Source organism: Myotis davidii, unplaced genomic scaffold (assembly GCF_000327345.1).
Source record: "Myotis davidii unplaced genomic scaffold, ASM32734v1 scaffold1187, whole genome shotgun sequence".
NCBI lineage: Eukaryota > Metazoa > Chordata > Mammalia > Chiroptera > Vespertilionidae > Myotis > Myotis davidii.
Window position 1 is genome coordinate 1737191 of NW_006299714.1, and position 18260 is coordinate 1755450.

At 41.8% G+C, this 18260-nt stretch overlaps 1 protein-coding gene across 4 annotated transcripts in view; it reads right to left on the reverse strand.

The window, feature by feature from the left end:
- FAM13C (family with sequence similarity 13 member C) overlaps positions 1–18260 on the reverse strand; it is a 125256-nt gene that overhangs the window by 10833 nt on the left and 96163 nt on the right. For all 4 annotated transcript variants that reach the window (XM_006775807.1, XM_006775809.2, XM_006775808.2 and 1 more), the window contains 4 exons: positions 10337–10547; positions 9095–9233; positions 3697–3778; positions 2044–2249 (listed from right to left, as the gene is read on the reverse strand). In XM_006775807.1, the coding sequence (XP_006775870.1) occupies positions 2044–2249; positions 3697–3778; positions 9095–9233; positions 10337–10547 (638 nt within the window). The remainder of the gene's footprint in view (positions 1–2043; positions 2250–3696; positions 3779–9094; positions 9234–10336; positions 10548–18260) is intronic.

Consider the following 18260-nt stretch of genomic DNA (forward strand, 5'->3'; position numbering starts at 1 on the left):
TATGATTTATTCTCCATGCAGCAATCAGTAAAATCTTTTAAATGTAAATCACACCAAATCACTTTTCTGCTTATAACCACTCAACAGCTTCCCAATACTTTCTACATCTGAAAGGTCCTGTGTGATGGGCCTGGGTCTATCTTTAACTTCATCTCATGCCAGCCTGTGCTCTATCCTTCAGACTTGAGAATTACAAGTAGACAAAGCTCTTCCTCCAAGGCCTTTATACTTGCAGCTCCATCTATCTAGAATGTTCTTTGCTGCTCTCTTAGCTTGTTAATTCTTCTTTATTAAGTGTCACCTATTGGTCTTCTTAACCACTCTTATTAAAGTAGAAAGCATACCTATTATTTGCTATTATGTCATCTGTTTAATTTGCTCAGTACGTATCAAAATCTTTAATGCTTTGAGTTGTTTATTTGTTGTTACATCCAAACTCCCAGAAGAACATGAGCTCCATGAAGGCAGTGAACCCCCCGTGACTTCTATACCTTGTTTATTTTTTATATCCAGCATGTATCAAAGTTCACAATACAGAGTAGGCACTCAAATCTTTCTGCAATGAATGATTGCCCACAAGTCACCAGGTATCTCCCTTTATTGTCACAATAATATGAGTAGGTATTACCTGTATTTTATAGAGGAGCAAGTTGTATCTCAGATAATTAGTTCACTTGCCAAGTATACATGGTTAGAAATGTCCCATTCAAGTGCTGAGTCCTGCTCTATATTGTACCAATCCCAACTCATCCCTCAGTGCCTTAATCAACTGACTAGAGCATAGAATTAGGACTTTGGTATTGACCAAGCTGCCTTTAAAAGTGTGGTCAGGGTAACTATAAAATACAGGAAATTCCATCAGAGGCACTGAAGAAAGGAGACTCACAGATGTGTTATCCTCTTACTGGCTAGCATAAAAGTCTAGAATCTGCAGGAGAGGGGATAAGTTAGCTGAGTGGGTAAAAACCTATTCACTTGTCACAACATATATTGGTAATTTTTTAAGTCTAAAACTATTTCATAAATATAAGGTGGCCTTGGGCCCATTTCCACTTATAGATCACATGTCCCAATGTAAAGGACTAGTCCAGGTGCACATGATAAACCTCTAGGATTTGGCTTATGTTGCCATATTATGATTAAGACCAGATAATTTACAATAGAGCAGGTAAAGGCAGCACTCTCCTCAAGAAGACTTCCTTCCAAAATTAAATATGCTAGTTTGGTCATTCATCTGTCCATTCACTCAGGGAATATTTATTCAATACCTACGTATCATGAACAACAGACAGCCCTTCTACCCAAGAAGTTTAAACTACAGTATAAGAGACAAAATAGCATAAAGCACGATTAGTTGTAGGCTAGCTACAACTCTTAATAAATGAAAGGGAACCACACCAAACTTAGAGTTGACACAGGAAGGATCATAAGGAAAGTTCCTTGGCATAAGTGAAGGGTAGCATAGATATGCAAGATGAGAGATTAAGCAGGTAAGTGATAACTGCCCTGTTTTTTTTTATAAAATATAATACATCTTTTTTGTTGAGCTCCAGGATCATATCTCCAAATACCTAATTGCCAACTGTATTTGGATGTCACACAGATTTCAAAACTAAGATGTCTAAAGCTGAAGACATCAGACATCTTACCTAACACTCCTCAAAAAACCCTACTTCTCTATTCTTATGTAAAATTCTACTCATCCCTGCTTTGTTATTTTTTAATGGAATATGGAAAAATGGGATTGTGATCCTAGTTTTGGGTTTATTTACTAATTTATTGGGGGAAACCAGGGTGGAGGGTGCGGAGAAAGGGATATGATAGACACTTGTGTCTGCCATTTGCTTCCCATTAACAGGCAGTGCTATAACCTGGAATCATGTGGCGACACCCACAGGTCATGGCCAATGACGCTAGGAACTCATCCGACTGATGAAATTTCAGAGCCATTCTCCCAGAGATGTGTATGTGGTGCCAGAATGCCCTGATACTTTGGTCAAAACCACTGTGCAGTGTTGGTCCCATGAAGATGTGGCGAGGTACCTTAGAATCTTCCTCAGAAGGAAGCTGCTCTCTCTTCTCCAAGCAAGTCAACACGGCATCTGGAGTCTCCTCTCCCGAGGAGCTTGGCTCAGGGCCCACAGCTTCTGGCCTCCCTTCTCTGGGGACCGTGGGTTGCCCACAGGACAGGTTTCTAGGTGGGCCTTTGGGAGCAGCTCCTTGTTCCTCCGACAGCTTCAATTTTAGTTCTAAGAGAAATGCCAGGAGTTACCATGAGCAAGGTAACTGGCCCTTATAAGAGCACAGAGACTTTGAGGAATTCCCACTCCTAATGCCAAGTCAGCAGCAATGAAGAGTGCTGACAATGGCTTTCCATAGGGCAAGGGCCGTCCTGATACCAGGACTAACAGCATTAGCTCCCAGTGACGTGAACCCAGAGGGACCTCATGGAGGCTGGGATCTCATGGAGGTGAAGGATCATGTGTGGGAGCAACTCAGTGGTTTACATGTTAAAGTAGGAGTTCTGAAGGTAGACCAGTGGTACCAGGCCCCAAAGTTTTGACCTGTTACCTACTGTAGCAGCTGAAATTCTACACTTGTAGATTCATTTACTTGGGTTTTCAAAGTTTTGCAGTGATTAGGAGCCCCTGTGGAAACTCAAGTACTTTTAGAAGGCATTATACATGCGAATGTCAGAGGACATGCAAGAGGGATGGGAAAGGGGATGTGCAAGTGCCAGCCCCCACTTCAGAGATGTCACAGTTTGTCTAATGCCAGCTCTTACAATCCAGGAACCACCGCTATTGCCATATGGCTTTATATACACCTACATAATTTAAAAAAACACCTGGGACTTATCAGGGAATTACATTTCCGAATATGTTAGGGGACTGGTTGTTTGAGCGAGGCTATTTAGATTGATTTCTCAATTACATAGCGCATTTTCTTTGTTTGATGTTTGCTTTTAGTGAGACACTGACTTGGTGTTTAAACACTGCATATTTTATAAATCTGCTACATCATTACAGTTTAACACCACTGAATTATTATGCCCTTTCAATTCTTTAATCACCATACTTCTAGAAATGTGGAAACTCTCCCATGTTTCTAAGTACTAGTGAATGTGGAGAGAGGAAGAAAATAAATTATTGGTAAATAACTACAGTCCTTTAAAATGGATTTTAGACTTAATTAACACTCACACCACCATCTCCAGAGAAAGAACAACACTAGATTATGAGGCAAGAGAACTGATTTTACGCTTAGCTCACCACTTCCCAGCATAAATGCCCTCATCTGCGCAATGTGGTATGTGAAGTAAATGACTGCTGAGACCTCTTCTGGTTCTAACATCCAAGAATCCAATAACCCAGGGAAGTTAATGCTCCACATACTGAAATGTGCCTGGCACTGAAGCGCATCATTCCACTTGGGAGTCTGGAGTTCCTCAGCCTACTTATAAAAGATTTATTAAATGGGCCCAAACAATGAAGGAGACCCAGATCCCTTCATTTTCAAAACGGGGCCTCTAATCTCGATGGGAGACAAGGTTAAAGGGGGCATAGTTGAAACAGAATTTAAAAAATGCCCTAGAGTACATTTGTCATTACTTTACCTGCTGCTTTTCTCAGAAAGCACATTGTCATTATTTTAACTGCTTCTTTTCTCAGAAAAGAGACCCTTGGCTGGTTTTACCTTTGAGTTGTTTGCGACCTTTAGCCAAATCATTCATCCATTTCAGGACTTCGGGATTAGAAGTCTTGTCACCATGTGAAGGCTACCAAGGGAGGGGAAGGGGGGTGGGAAGGAAGGAAAGAGAGAGAGAAAAAGAAAAGCAAATTTTTAAAACAGCTAAACACACAAAGACAGTTCCAGAACAAAACCTATAAAGCTGGGAGATGAATTCAGGCATTAAAAACTCCAGGTGATGAAGTTGCTTCCTCCACACCTTCATTCTTGTCATGGACATTGTTTGTAAACATGCTGGTTACCCAGCATTTTCACAACCTCCTAACCCAGTGGTTCTCAACCTTCCTAAATGCCGCAACCCTGACCCTTTAATCCAGTTCCTCATGTTGTGGTGACCCCCAATTTCATTGTTACAAATTCAACATAATTAAAGCATAGTGATTAATCACAAAAACAATATGTAATTATATATGTGTTTTCCGATGGTCTTAGGAGACCCCTGTGAAAGGGTCGTTCGACCCCCAAAGTGGTCGCAACCCACAGGTTGAGAACTGCTGTCCTAACCACACCAATGCCCCTGCAGTCTAACCCTCAGTCCCCTTGTGGGACACCCCCCACACACACACATTGCCAGAACTTTTTTTGTATCGATGTGGATGACTGCACTGATACAAACCAGCGTTACTTACTTCCTTTTGCTCACATCCATGACTTATGACCACAACCTGCCTGGAGAATACTGGAATATTTAGCTCCTATCAGTTATATCCTCCAAGCTGAACAAAGGAGACCCCAGGTTCTCTAAAACCTGATAGTAGTCTGGGAAGTCAGGATGTCACCCAGACTTCCAATCGTCCCACTATTTATAGACTCAGTAACTGGGCTAATGTTAACATTAAGCTTAATCATATGTGTGTGACCTTGAGAAAAGTATTTAGTCTCTCTGTCCCTCAGTTTCATCCATCAAATGAGAATTATAATAGGGATGATGTGAGGAATATATTAGTTAATATATGCAAAACACTGAAAAACATCCCAGGCATACACTAAACACTATAGATGTATTAGTTAGAATTACAAATATTATCATTATTACTAACATGGATGGTAGGTAGCAGTGCTACTACCAGACCTTCAAAGAAACACTAAATACATCTTCACCAACAAACAGATACGTAGGGGTGTGTTTGTCCTACCAAGTAACTAATCATACTAGGGTGTGGCAATAACAATATATGTTTTATTTTAGACGGCTCTGTTAATATAAATCATTCACCTTGATTTCTGAATTTCTTCACAGAGCATAAAAGTGGATTTTCTACAGAAAAGAGAAAGTAGGAGATAAGAAGAGCCAAACATACATAGCCTCCATCCCCATAGATCAGTAAGAAACTTTCTTAAAAGAGTTGAGGCCACCCTGTTAACTGAAATGCAGGCTCAACAAGATTAATAGTTACTTTGAATTGAGGAATATACGGAGAAATATTGAGTAATGTTCATGATAACATAATCATAAACATCATAGTAATAGTCAGAAACACTGCTTGCGGCCAAGTCTAGGGGCTCTGCCATGTTTCTTTATGGATCCACTAAATCCATGTAACAGAGTTTTTGGTGAGACAGAGGCCTAGGGAGATGACTGTTTTCCTCTCAACTTCAAAGGGAAAAACTGTGCTTGTGTGACAGGATCATCAAGTGTGTAAGGGATTCATTAGATTAATTGTGAAACATAAGACATGCTTCTAATACTCCTAGAATGATGTAAAAAACCATACTTTCTAAATAAGGATGGAAAAGATGATTGAAGGAGATTGACAGTGATTATTTTTCCCAGGGAAGTTCAGAAGGGATACTATGGTTTCCAAAAGGGAAGCCCAGGTTTCAGGACCATGGACAGTGAGATGGGGGGGCACACCTCCAAAATACAGAACTTAGCTTGGTCCTATCCATGGTTGGCTAGAATGATGCCCTGTGCTACTTCCTTGATATACAGTCCAGGGCTTTGGCTTTGGAATGTATATCAAGTCCAGATCCCATTATATGTACAGTCAATGTATATTTTGTTTCTCTAAATCCTCACAGAATTCTCCACTCTGATCTGAAGAATCAGAGTCTTTGAAACTTGTCTTTTTTCACTGGATATGCTCCACATAGTAAATGCCATCTTTTGAAATACTGTTAAAAACAAAATTTTCTGACAAAATATTTTAAAGGCTGAAATTTTCTGAAATGAATTTATTTCTCTGCTCTTGGGGGATATTTCAAAAGAGGTTAAATCAAGCTCACAAGGGTAGCAGCTTTCAAATCATATGGAAAGTTTTCATACACAGGCTTTGAATCTTTAAGCCTTCTAATTTTTGAACTGAATAATTCCAGTTTAATAGACCCCCAAAAGCCATACACTCAGGTACTACATTGTAGATTTTGTTCAGGGAAATAAAAATGGGGTTCCAGTGTTATATACTGAGGATACCACTGGGCCAGAATTGTGGTCTGCTAAAGGCAGTTCAGAAGACAGTTTAGGAAGACTTCTGGATTAGGAATGAAAATACCTGAATTGATGTCTGGCTAGATCAAGTCTTTGCTGTGTGATCCTGGAGAAATCACTTCCCTTCTCTGGGCCTCAGTTTCTCAATGGTCAAGTAAGAAATAAGACTGCCTGAACTCTTCTCATTCTAACTTCTTTAACTACAATGAAAGTGGACATCTGGCTAAAACAGCCTTTTCTAGATCTATGAGTCTAACAATAGTTAAATGTAAAATCGGTTGTAGGGAATAAGCATGGTTTTGGATAGGACTGTAAGGTGGTTATACGCGACAGAGAGGGAAAGATGTACTGTAGGTTATACTAGGGCCTCAGACTTGCAAGCACAGAGGCCTGGCAGGAACTCAGATTCAAAAATTAGCACTGGGTGCTATTAATTCCATAGTCAGGCTGCCGGAAGGAAAGCCTTAACCACAGCAACCAATTAAAGCCCACTGCATGTCCAGTCTCTCAGCACAGCCGGGCACCCTGACAGGAAGGCTAAGGAGAAGCCCTGTTTCCTGAGACAATGGCAGGTTCTGATGACCCCACAGACTGACACACACTGAAGCAAGGGTGAGCATGAAGCCTTCCAGCCCTACAGCGCCGGATCCGTCCAGGTGCATGTGTGAGTGTTTCCCTGTGTGGGCCTGTGTCTGCTCTGGCGCCAAAGCTCCTCTAGTCAAAGGCAGGAAGCGCCAGGAGACATTCTCTTCTAAAACAGGCCAGGTGCTAGATGGCCATTATAGTCGAGAAAAAGTAACCGGGTCTGTGACTGCACGTAGAAATGTCCAGCAGAGATCTAATGTGTCCATTTCTGCCTGTTCCAACATCACTTAAATAGATTCAAAAGTGGATACTATCTAGGACCACTGACTCCCTTTGTGCTAAACATTGTAATAAGTTTATGTGTGTGTACTCCTTCACTTAATGCTCACAAACTTCTGAAGTCATTAGTGATATTAACTCCGCTTCAGAGATGGATAAACTGAGACTCAGAAAAGCAAAGAAACAATTCCAAAGTTATAAAGTTGCTAAGTGTCTGTGCTGGATTCAAATCCAGACCAGTCTGATTCATGAACTGCTGAGTAAGAATTATTAACAGGGCCTGGGAATGGAGCCCCCTACTTGTCACTCAGCAGTTACCAACGTGAGGGCATCACAGATCCAGTAACACTCCAGGAGCAAACAGGGAAAGTCAGCTTCTCTCAGGAAACCTGGAGCTTTCCAAACGTGGATATTATGAATTTGGCTTCTACTCCTCCATTGTAAAACCTACTCAAACTCAGTCTACCACCCAAGCCTGAGCTGACAGAGCAGTACTACATTACAAGTTATAAGTCTTCACTGGGCCTCAGTTGCCTTACCTGTATACGCCCAATGTGTAGAGCATCCTCCTGCTCTATAAAGGACAATACGTAGCTGTGACTCCCTGGCTTCAAAGAAGGGGATAATTTTTAGTACCCCAACTTAGGCTGTCCTGAAAATCAGATTTTCTCCACTTTGCAAAGCTAAAAACCATTCCTTTTGTAAATTTAAAGCCACTGTGGGAAATACAAGACAGGAGAGTGGCACATCACCCACTCTCACCTTCCTCCCCAGAACTTATCCTACACTCAGAGGCCTGCTGATTACCCCATACCAAATGCTTAGTAAGCCTTTCAATATTTCAAGACGTATTAGACGTTATTCCCTGTTCCCTTTTATTCTAATAACTAGCTGATCTGGGCCCTCTGCCAAAGGCCCAATAACTTTGTGCATTTCTACATGAACATGAATTTTCTCTATGACATGGTCACCATTAGAGAAAATAAATAAAACTAGAATTGCTCAGGCCAGTGTGGCTCAGTTGGAGCGTCCCATACACCAAAAGGTCACAGGTTCAATTCTTGGTCAGGGCACATACCTAGGATGCTGGTTCAATCCCCAGTCAGGCTGTGTACAGGAGGCAAATTGATCAATGTTTCTCTTTCTCTCTTTCTATCTCCCTCTCCCTTCCTCTCTAAAATCAATTTTAGAAAAACATATGCTCAGATGAAGATTAAAAAAATAAAACTATCATTGGCTACCAAGACATGTACCTCTGACTCTACTGTTTCTTATGTCAGAAAACAATGATTGGGCGAGGAGAGATAAACCAAAGATCTTTTATATACATAGATCATGGACATGAATAATAGGGTAGTGAAGACCTAGCAGTGTGGGTAGGGGCTGAGCAGAGTGAGTAAAAGTGGAGGGGGGTGGGGGGCAGGTAGGAGACATCTGTAATACTGTCAACAATAAAATAAAAAATGATTAAGCTTTTTTTAAAAAAAGAAATGATTGCTACAATGCAGCACCAGCAGGCAGCCAGCGTCTCTCTGCCAGGAAAGGACGGATCAGGGTGTTCTTATGAGTGGCCTGAACAGATGTCACTTGAGAGGCTCTCATCCGTCAACCAGGAAGTACTCTAATGTCAAAGAAAACTCTCCTTCATTCTGTCCACAATTAGAGATTCTGTCCTTTAAGTCACCAATAGGTTCTTATCAAAATGCAAATGAAAAAGGGTTAAAGGAAAAATAAAAACATAATTTAAAAGCTTTTAAAATTTTAATTCCTAGAATTAAAATTTTACACTAGTGATAGTAAGGTTCCTTGAGGGGAAAAGGGGGGGATCAGTGTATGAAAACAGCATTATAATTAATTAGTAGATAACAACCGATGACAGAATGTGAAAACAAGACAGACCCAAGATGGGAACTCCATTTAGGATGTGTCCTGTGTTGGCCAATGAAAAGAGAGCTGTCCCTCATACAGAATGGTACTGAAAAGGAAGGACAGAAAAGCCAACGCATCTCTTCACATAACCCATGCTCTTATTTTAAACCCCATAGTCCTTACCCGGTATTTCTTTTCTTGTTCAAATTTTTCTTCAAATTTCCGAATTTTCCTCTTGAGGCTCTGGATGTGCTTGGTGAGCTGGGCAATGGTCTGGGGCTCCTTGCCACCACTACAGCTGCACCGTGAAGAACTTCGGGGCCTGCAGTGATCACAGGGAGGGGAAGAATAATCAAAACCAATGGTCTTCCAGTAAATACCGCTGCTGATCTACAAACCACGCTTCCTGGATTACCAGAGAAGTCCAGAGGGCAGTTCATTTTTTGATGAGTCGCCATGGCATCTGCTCATCAATGGAGGCCTCTGGTCACAGCACTCCACTATGTGCAAATGTCACCAGGGACTTAAACATACAATGTCAGAATATTAGCCCCAGAAATGCATTTCCTAAAGCTTGGAGGAACAATCTAAAATTAAGAAGAGGCAGCCCTATTGTAGCATTATCTTCAATAGAGTGCATGAGCCACACCTACCAACATTTCCAGGGAAGACTTAGGTGCGTAGTTAACATTTCTTGACATAACAGAGCCTTTGTGAATCGGATGAAAGGAATGGGCCTCCTCTTCAGAAAATGCATCCAACCTCTCACATGACACACATAATAACACTAATTCACTAACTCCCTCAAGTCTATCAATATACAGTCCATGACCCCAGGTTTGAATAAATTCATGAATAGCAACAGAAGTTATTAAGGAGATACTAGAGATTTTCTGCAGGTATTTTAGCCAAGGGAATCTCATTTTAGCTCTGAATCAAAATTATTTGTGGAACTTAAATGAGAAAGGAAAGAACACACAGTTCCATACTTTTTCTTGGGGTTGGGCAGCTATTTTAAGCTCCCACTTAAGGAGAAATTGGGGTGGACAACTAAACATTGCTACAGTCCATCCACGGAAGCCACTGGTGGATGTGGAAAGAATACTGAACTCATGAAGACTGATATTCCTGATATTTGCACATACGTATACATACCTAGGACTCTAGTCATTTCACCAAAAATGTTTAAATGAGCAAGCCCTGGGGTGGCCTGTATATCATGACCATTTCCTCCTGAGGTAATAAGGCCTGAAACAGCATTCCCAGCTGGAAAGTACACAGATATTTGCCATTTACTGTTCAGGTCTCACAGCTGCATTTGGTAGGCAGGTTTGCACTATTTCAGACACACTTCATTTGATTTGTACATGTAGTATTTAAAAAACTGCATGAAATGGAGACAAGAACAAAACAAGGTTTGCTCACATCATAAACTGCTGAGTGCTGGGTGGAGAAGGGGCTGATTCAGGGTCTAAGTTGAATCTCTGGCTTTGGCTGAAGATGGAGCATCGCGGTGACAGCAGTGGGTTGTCACCATCAGTGATGTGATAGAGCAGCCGGCTGGTCCCCATAGGCTGGAGGTCTTCCGGTGCACTGTCTGCTCCATTCTGCCCGTCTTTGTGGACTGACGCAGGGTCTGAGGAAACAAGATAAGTCAAGACTCAGAAGGGAGAGCGGGCTTGAGACTGTCAGATTCCTAAATAAGGATCATCAACAGTCATTATGTCTTGCTTCTTTATTATTTCTTCCTTCTGGGGATATGAAGGCTTTCAAAATACTGTCCTGCTTGTTCTCACAGAACCATGATAAAAAAACAATTGTGTACAAAGCCACCAGTTACAAGATGGAAACACAAATTATTTCAGTATGAGTAATAGAATCAGCGTAGCCCAAACTACAAACATCCTCTATTTCATATTATCTATAATAATAAAGGCATAATATGCTAATTAGACCAGATGACCTTCCGGACGAAGCTGGGCTATGAGGGAAGCCCAAATACCAGGTGCCTGCCAGTGGCCGGAGGGAAGCCGAGTCCAGAGGGAAGCCAGTGCCAGTAGCTGGGTGAAGGAAGGCCTACTCTTGCACGAATTTTGTGCATTGGGCCTCTAGTTTGTATTATGTTGAAGGATGAATTACAAAATGTTTAGTGAAAGAAAAAACAACAACAATAAAATGAAGCTGGAACAAAAGATGATAGATTAGGAGAAAGAAAACAGGTAACACAATAGCCAGTGAAGGAAGAGAGAGAAGACCAAAAAAAGGAAGAGAGGAGTCCCCAGACAGAAACGTATTCCAGCAGTCATTAAAATGATGGAGAACTCTGCTTATCAACATGGACTAATGTTCAAAATATGCTACATGAAAAACACAGATTCCAAAACAAAACAGGAATTTTTATATATATATATTTGGGTGTAGAAATAAATGCACTGAAAGATCAAAGAAGCTACACAGCACCTACAAAGCATGGTGAAATTCAAATGATTCTGTTTCTTCTCCAAAATTTTAGGAAACATTTCATTTTGGACAAAAACAAAAACAAGAACAAAACCTTCTCCAAACACTCTCTGTGCTTAGACAGCCCTGTGCCTGAATTCTCACTGCAATTATTCATTCCCTTTTTAAATGAGCTCATTAGCTCCCCACCCAAGGGTCGGTCTAGATGTGGAAGTCAGGGCAAGCAAAATGAGGAACATTAGGACATGAGTCTCTTCCTCACAGGGCTCTTGTACAGAGTTATTCAGGAAGCAACCAAAACCAGCTCTTTCTCAGTTATACCCAGCAAACCAGTCAGGACAACCCAAGGCTTTCTCTTACTCCTACTACCCCAAAGAAAGAGGAAAACAAAGATTATTTGGGTGATAAGCAGAATCTGAAAATACTGATAATCCACTTTTCCAAAATAAACACTGATCACAATTTGGTACCAGGTGAATCTTAGCCAGGTTTAGGATGGCTTGTGTTCTGTGGAGCCTGAAATGCAATTTGCTTTGTGTCAGCATCAAAGGTCTGATTAGGTTCTTGTGTGTGTTTTCAGTTGGTTTCTTCCCTGTTGGACTGCAGACCTCCTAGTGTGCACTGACAGCACTTCTGTCAGTGGCTGAGGCTGGTCAGAATTAGACAGGATGAAGGCTGGGGAAGAGTTGGAGGTAGATGGATGCGAAGGCCCAGACCCACAGGCAAGGAGTGCTGCTGTGACTGACACAGCTCACCACAGGCAACACTCTTGCTAAGAATAATTTACTCAAAAACAGTGTGGTTCTGGCAGGAGCCCTAAGGAATTACTAATCAATAAATCACAGCATACACTAACAATCACCTTCAAAACCCAGGAGGCATATGGGTTCCTTTCCCAAATCCTTTTTTTAAACCAACAGGCTTAAACCATCTAAAAAGAAATAGATTTTATTCATATTACCTGTTTCTGTAGTATCTTTTGATGATAATGCCGGGGAAGAAAATAATCTTTAGCAAGAACCTGGAACTGGCATGTTTTCATTGAAATGGGAAAGGTCTGAGGCCTTCAACCCTTCAGCTCAGCTGTGACCACCCACCCCCTGCCTCCCCGACCTTCTACCCCCCAACCCCCGTTAAAACTCACAAGAGTCTCTTGGTACGGTTTTCTAATGCTACATGGGGGTACTTGGGTTGCCAGCCATATGACTGAGGTGGAGGCAAGAAAAGAGCTCAGCTTCTAAAACCCAGAGTCCCAAGATGTAACTTCATAGAATCTCAGATTACTATGAACGGCTTTAACTGCACTGCAATAGTAGCTGTAAACCTCACTCATCTGCCTCCTCAGGGTGCGCAAACAATTTACCAGTGCTGCCTAATTAGCATCCTGATCCCCAGGCCCCTACCTCACCACAGACAGAAGCAGTGAGCCAGAAAGGTCTCAAAGTGACCAGTTGAAAACCAAGAGTCAAAAACTCGTCATTTGGAATCATCTCAGGCCTTTGTCCAAACTTCCCATTGGAGCTGAGAAAGCTTGATTAAATCAGCTGGTGCATGTTCACGTGTGCGCTTGCGCAGACAGAATCACTGAGCTCCTCGTTCCGGAGAGGCCAGCGTAGATGCAGAGCCAGCCATCGCTGCTGCCACCTGGGAGCAGAGCCCAGGCCACCACGGAGACTCGGCCCCAACAGAAGCTGATGGCAGTATTAACTCGGGTGGCTGCTGACGGTTCCCTGGGGGCACATGACTTTTCCTTCCCAAGGAAGGGACAGCTTGGCCAGGGCCCGCGGTGTGATGCGGTGTGGTTTAGAGGGAGGGGTCGGAGAACCAGGAGTCACGGTGTGCCTGTGCTCTCTCACGGGGTCACCGACCTCCTTCGGGGTCCTGGTTCAGCCCCCGTACAGGGCTGTGATAGAAAAGGAGACCTGCTTTGAACCAGTATCTTGCCTATAGTTAACAGTACTGTATTGTACATTTTAAAAGTTGTTAAAAATGTAGATCTCATGTATGTGTTCTTAAAACAATAAAAAAAAATGTTTTTTCTTCTTTTTCCTGCTTTGTATTGTCTAAGATTTCTGTAACAAAAAGTCAATTTTATAGGGAGGAAAAAATAATAAAATATTAAAATTTTTTAAAAGGTAAATAAGCCGCCGAAACCGGTTTAGCTCAGTGGATAGAGCGTCGGCCTGTGGACTGAAAGGTCCCAGGTTCGATTCCGGTCAAGGGCATGTACCTGGGTTGCGGGCACATCCCCAGTAGGAGATGTGCAGGAGGCAGCTGATCGATGTTTCACTCTCATCGATGTTTCTGACTCTCTATCTCTCTCCCTTCCTCTCTGTAAAAAAATCAATAAAGTATATATATATTTTTTTTTAAAAAAAAAGGTAAATAAGCCTTCTTGAGAAAAGAAGTGAGAAACCACCGCAGAGGGGGCACAATAGAGGGCAAAGATAGTTTGAATCCCACGTCTACGACTTGTTGAGAGACTTCACAAATAATGGACCTTTTTGAACCTCAATTTTTATACCTGTAAAATTAGGAGAATAATGGTGTCTGCCTCAAAAGACTGAGAATGAAATGAAACTATCTTCCACAAATTTTTGCTATATCACGTACGTCACTTTTTTAATATATATATACATATATATACACACACACATACATATATAGTAAAAAATACATGTTATATACATATAAAGTTATATATTTATTATGTATTTTAAATAGATTAATTTCAAAGTACAGATTTTTAAAATTTCAGCTTCATCCTAGGTCACAATGGCCAAGAAATCATGAATTTGATGTGCTAGTTACATTTTTTTCTACCAATACACATTAAAATAAATTCCTATCAGAACTAATAATATTTACCCATGCATCCTTTGTATACCTATGTTTTTGGTGAAACATTGAAATAGGGCACAGAAACTGCTAAAAAATATGTAACCATAAGAACTATCATTTTAATAATATCATCAAAGTAAGAAAACTGAATATTACCTTCTCTTATTGAACAACAACTATACCCTATAGGAATCTCTATGGGATTAATATTTGAAATGAGAACCAACATGCCCCTCAGCATACTGTCCTTCTACCAGTTCTTATTTATAAATTAGAGGCCCGGTGCACAAAATTCATGCACTCGGGAGGGGGGTGTCCCTCAGCCTGGCTTGCACCCTCTCAGGGTCCAGGAGCCCTCAGGGGATGTCCAACTGACGGTTTAGGGGAGTGGGCCTAAACTGTCAGTCAGGCATCCTTAGCACTGCCACAGAGGCTGGAGAGGCTCCCCACCACCGCTGCTGCGCTTGACAGCCATAAGCCCGGCTCAGGGCTTCTGGCTGAGCAGCGCTCCCCTTGTGGGAGTGCACTGACCAACATGAGCGTCTGCCCCCAGGTCATCAGTGCATGTCATAGCAACCGGTTGTTCTGCCATTGGGTCAATTTGCATATTGGCCCTTTATTATATAGGATAAGAATAATAATCATATATACTATTTATGAAGTGACTATGTCCTCCAACTTGTCGTAAGAGTTTTTGCATGTATTTAATTTTCATAACAGCCACATGAGGCTAGTAGTAATATGATCTCCATTCTAATGCAATAGGGAAAGTGGTGTGACTGTGGTAAGTTCATTCAGGGAGGGTTTGACTATTGCCCATGGTAGAAGACTCCACACCTCTAACCCTGGGAGCCAAGGAGTGTGTCTGGCAGCTCACTCACTGAGCCATTGGGAACACAGAGAAGTAATTATCATTAGTGTGAAGGCCAAGAGACCACTTCTGATCTGGCTGCATCCCCAGGCAGAAGCAGATGCTGTATTACAGCTGTTAAATGAGTTAGTCATACTTAAAAAAATCTCTTTCTAATGTACATTTTTAAAGCCTTTCAAAATTTAAGTAAACCTCTATCTGCAACCCCTTGAGATGGATTGTTGAGATCTAACTGAGTAATAAATTAGTCATTGTCTTGTTGATTTGTTAATTTGTACTCTTGGGTTTGCTCATCATGGTGCTCACAGGTAGCATTCAGGTACTTTCCAAAACGTCAAACACCAGCCTTTGCTGGTTTTAAAAGCCACATGAGCCCAAAGCATGACTCTAATGAGGATCCAGCATCAGAGTTCCCAGCCAGCCTCACACAGAGCACCACCAAGACAAAACACAAAATAACCCAAAACATCTGATGGAAACACAAGAGGTTGGTTTTGGGGTATGTTGAACTTGAGTGCCTAAAGGCAGTAGGGATTAAATACAGGGTCATTAGAGAGAACACGGGTAAGCCTGAAGTCACCCCAATAAGTAACCCTGGGGAAACTGATGAGCTCTTTTGCTCAGAGGCCACTGAGAGAGGAGAAGTGCCATCTCCAAGGTTAGGGTGGACAGATGAAGAGGGGTTCCAGGTTAGTGAGGCTGACCAAGTAGAGTGGTGGGAGGTTGGCACTTCAAGCAGGCTCCTGTGTGCCAGCTTCTGTGGATGGCCCCCAGAAACATCATGCAGCTAGAGGCCTGGGAAGTTTGCCACCCTGAAAGCAGGGCTGGGCTTTACAACAGGCACCCTGTAGGTAGATCCCAAGAGGCAGTTTTCCACCATGGACAAAAGCATAGGCTATGCACTCAGAAACACCAAGACTGAAACCCGTTTTACCATATGTGTGACCTAGGACACATTACTCAATCTTTTTCAAACACAGTTTTCCCATCTGTATAAAGGGAATTCATTCATTCAACAAATGCTTATTGGCCATCTGCTATATGCTAACTCCTGTTTGAGGTGAGAATGACAACATCTACCTCATAAATTGTTGGATTAAAAAAGGGGCACCTCAAGTGCTTAGGACAGTGCCTAAGGAAAGGGGTCATAAATGATCCATCAATAAATGTTCATTGTTCTTTTGTACTTAATGGTGGTATCTTTTATATAGTTAGAGAACTCAGGAGGGGAGCCTGCCAGGGGAGGGAAAGATGAGTTCATTTCTGGATGCTTTGAGTTAAGAAGCATTTGGGGTTAACCAGTTGGAGGTGCCCAGTAGGCCCTGGATATGTGTGGGTATGGAGCACAGGAGACAGAGCCTTATGGGTTCAAGGTCAGAACACACTTCCCCAAAACCCACTTCTAGAGTGGGGTGAGGCAGTGGGCCTCATTTTCATTTTGAAGGAGCCAATGTACTGATTTCAATTAAAATGAACAGGCAATAGATTAGGGCACTGGGTTAGTTGAGCAATGAGAAATTCCAAAATCCTTCCTAAAAACCAGAAAGCTGAATGGACCAAGAAGCTTTGGCTCAATTTTAAACTTATTCCTTGCCTCTGCATTTTTGGTTAGAATCTTGTAATTAAATTCCATCAGTAAACACAGATTCAGGTTTTGTTTTTTTGAGTAGTTCTGAAGGTAAGTTTAACCCAATCACTCCTGTTTCCTAGAGAATTATAGGAGAATAATTTTGGAATTTTTTTTCCTTGAGTCACTATTACACCTAACATACAACACTTTTTACCAAGTAAACGTAACATTTAAATCTCAAAAATGCATACATACATAAACCTTGAGGGCATATTGTAACTGATTACTTTCAAAATCCAGTAGTAACTTACATACACTTTGATACAAGACTTTTAAAGTGGTTTTTTTTTAGTATTTTCATTGCCTCAGTGTTAAAAATAAGGATAAATAACCTCCAAAGGCCCAAACAAAGGAAAATCACATTGTTATTTGCATAGCATATTGTTTACAATATTGTTTTGGAAGTTGTCAACAGTTTGAACTTACACAAGTTTTGCAGGATGATAAGAATATGCAATAACTAAATATCTAGATACAATTCAATAATTATCTTAACTATGCTTAAATTTCACACCATAATCAGCTTAGCATAGGAAACTCCCAAAGGAAAAGCAAGGAGGCAGTGATGACCCCTGGATGGCATGGAGACAGAGGAAGGCAGAGGCCAGGGAGTGGGTGAGGAAGAGCATCAGCCAGAAAGCTGCAGAGTGAGAACGAGGAGGAGAACAGAGACACCATGGTGGTGGGGGTGGCCGGAAGAAAGGCGAGGCAGGGTCACAAAGCCGAGTCTGCTCTGAGGAAACGTGCAGTGGAACTGACTTCCAGCCTGTAGAAGACTGGTCTTCAGATGTTCGTGACTTCTACCCTAAATCAGAACCGTACTGAGGGCTGCGGAAACATGACTCACGCTGAGGGCAAGTGGGAACACTCCTGTCCCAGCAGGTTGGGGAAGAAATCCATCCTTCGCATTATTCTGTAGAACATCTCAGGCAGGGATAATTCATATTTTTAGTGGCAATTTCTATACTGCACCAAACCAAATGCCCAACTTGGGGAGGAAACGAAGAAACAATCTTGTAGACAAACCTACCAAGCTACTAGATGAATCTTTTCCATTTCCTCCAATTAGTCAAGACTTATTCCTTTGCCTCTATGCACACTGTCAAAAAATGGCTGAGAAATAAGCAAGGAAGTGGCCTATGAACAGTGTCTGATGTCTGAAAACATCTTTTTTTGCTCCGTTTCACAGAAGTAGAGCCACATGCTCAGTTTACAGAGCTCTGCCTGGGCTGCGTGGCCAGGAAAAGAGTGCACATCACCACTGACAGTGTCCGAGATTTGGACCGCCCTCTTGGGGAACAGAAAGCTGGGTGTTGTGATGTTGATCACTGTTCAGCCTAAAGGACCCCGGGTCTTCTAGTTGATACATGCACACTGATCACCTCAGTGGGTCCAACTAATAAAAATGTGCTTTTAAGATAACAAGAGCCATTTTCAAAGGAAAGTTTTCACTTATGAGCTGATGTACTCTGCAGAAGGAAACTGCAATATACAAAAGAAACAGGAAGACTGCTGAAGGAAATTCCAACTTCCCATGGGGGCTGGGT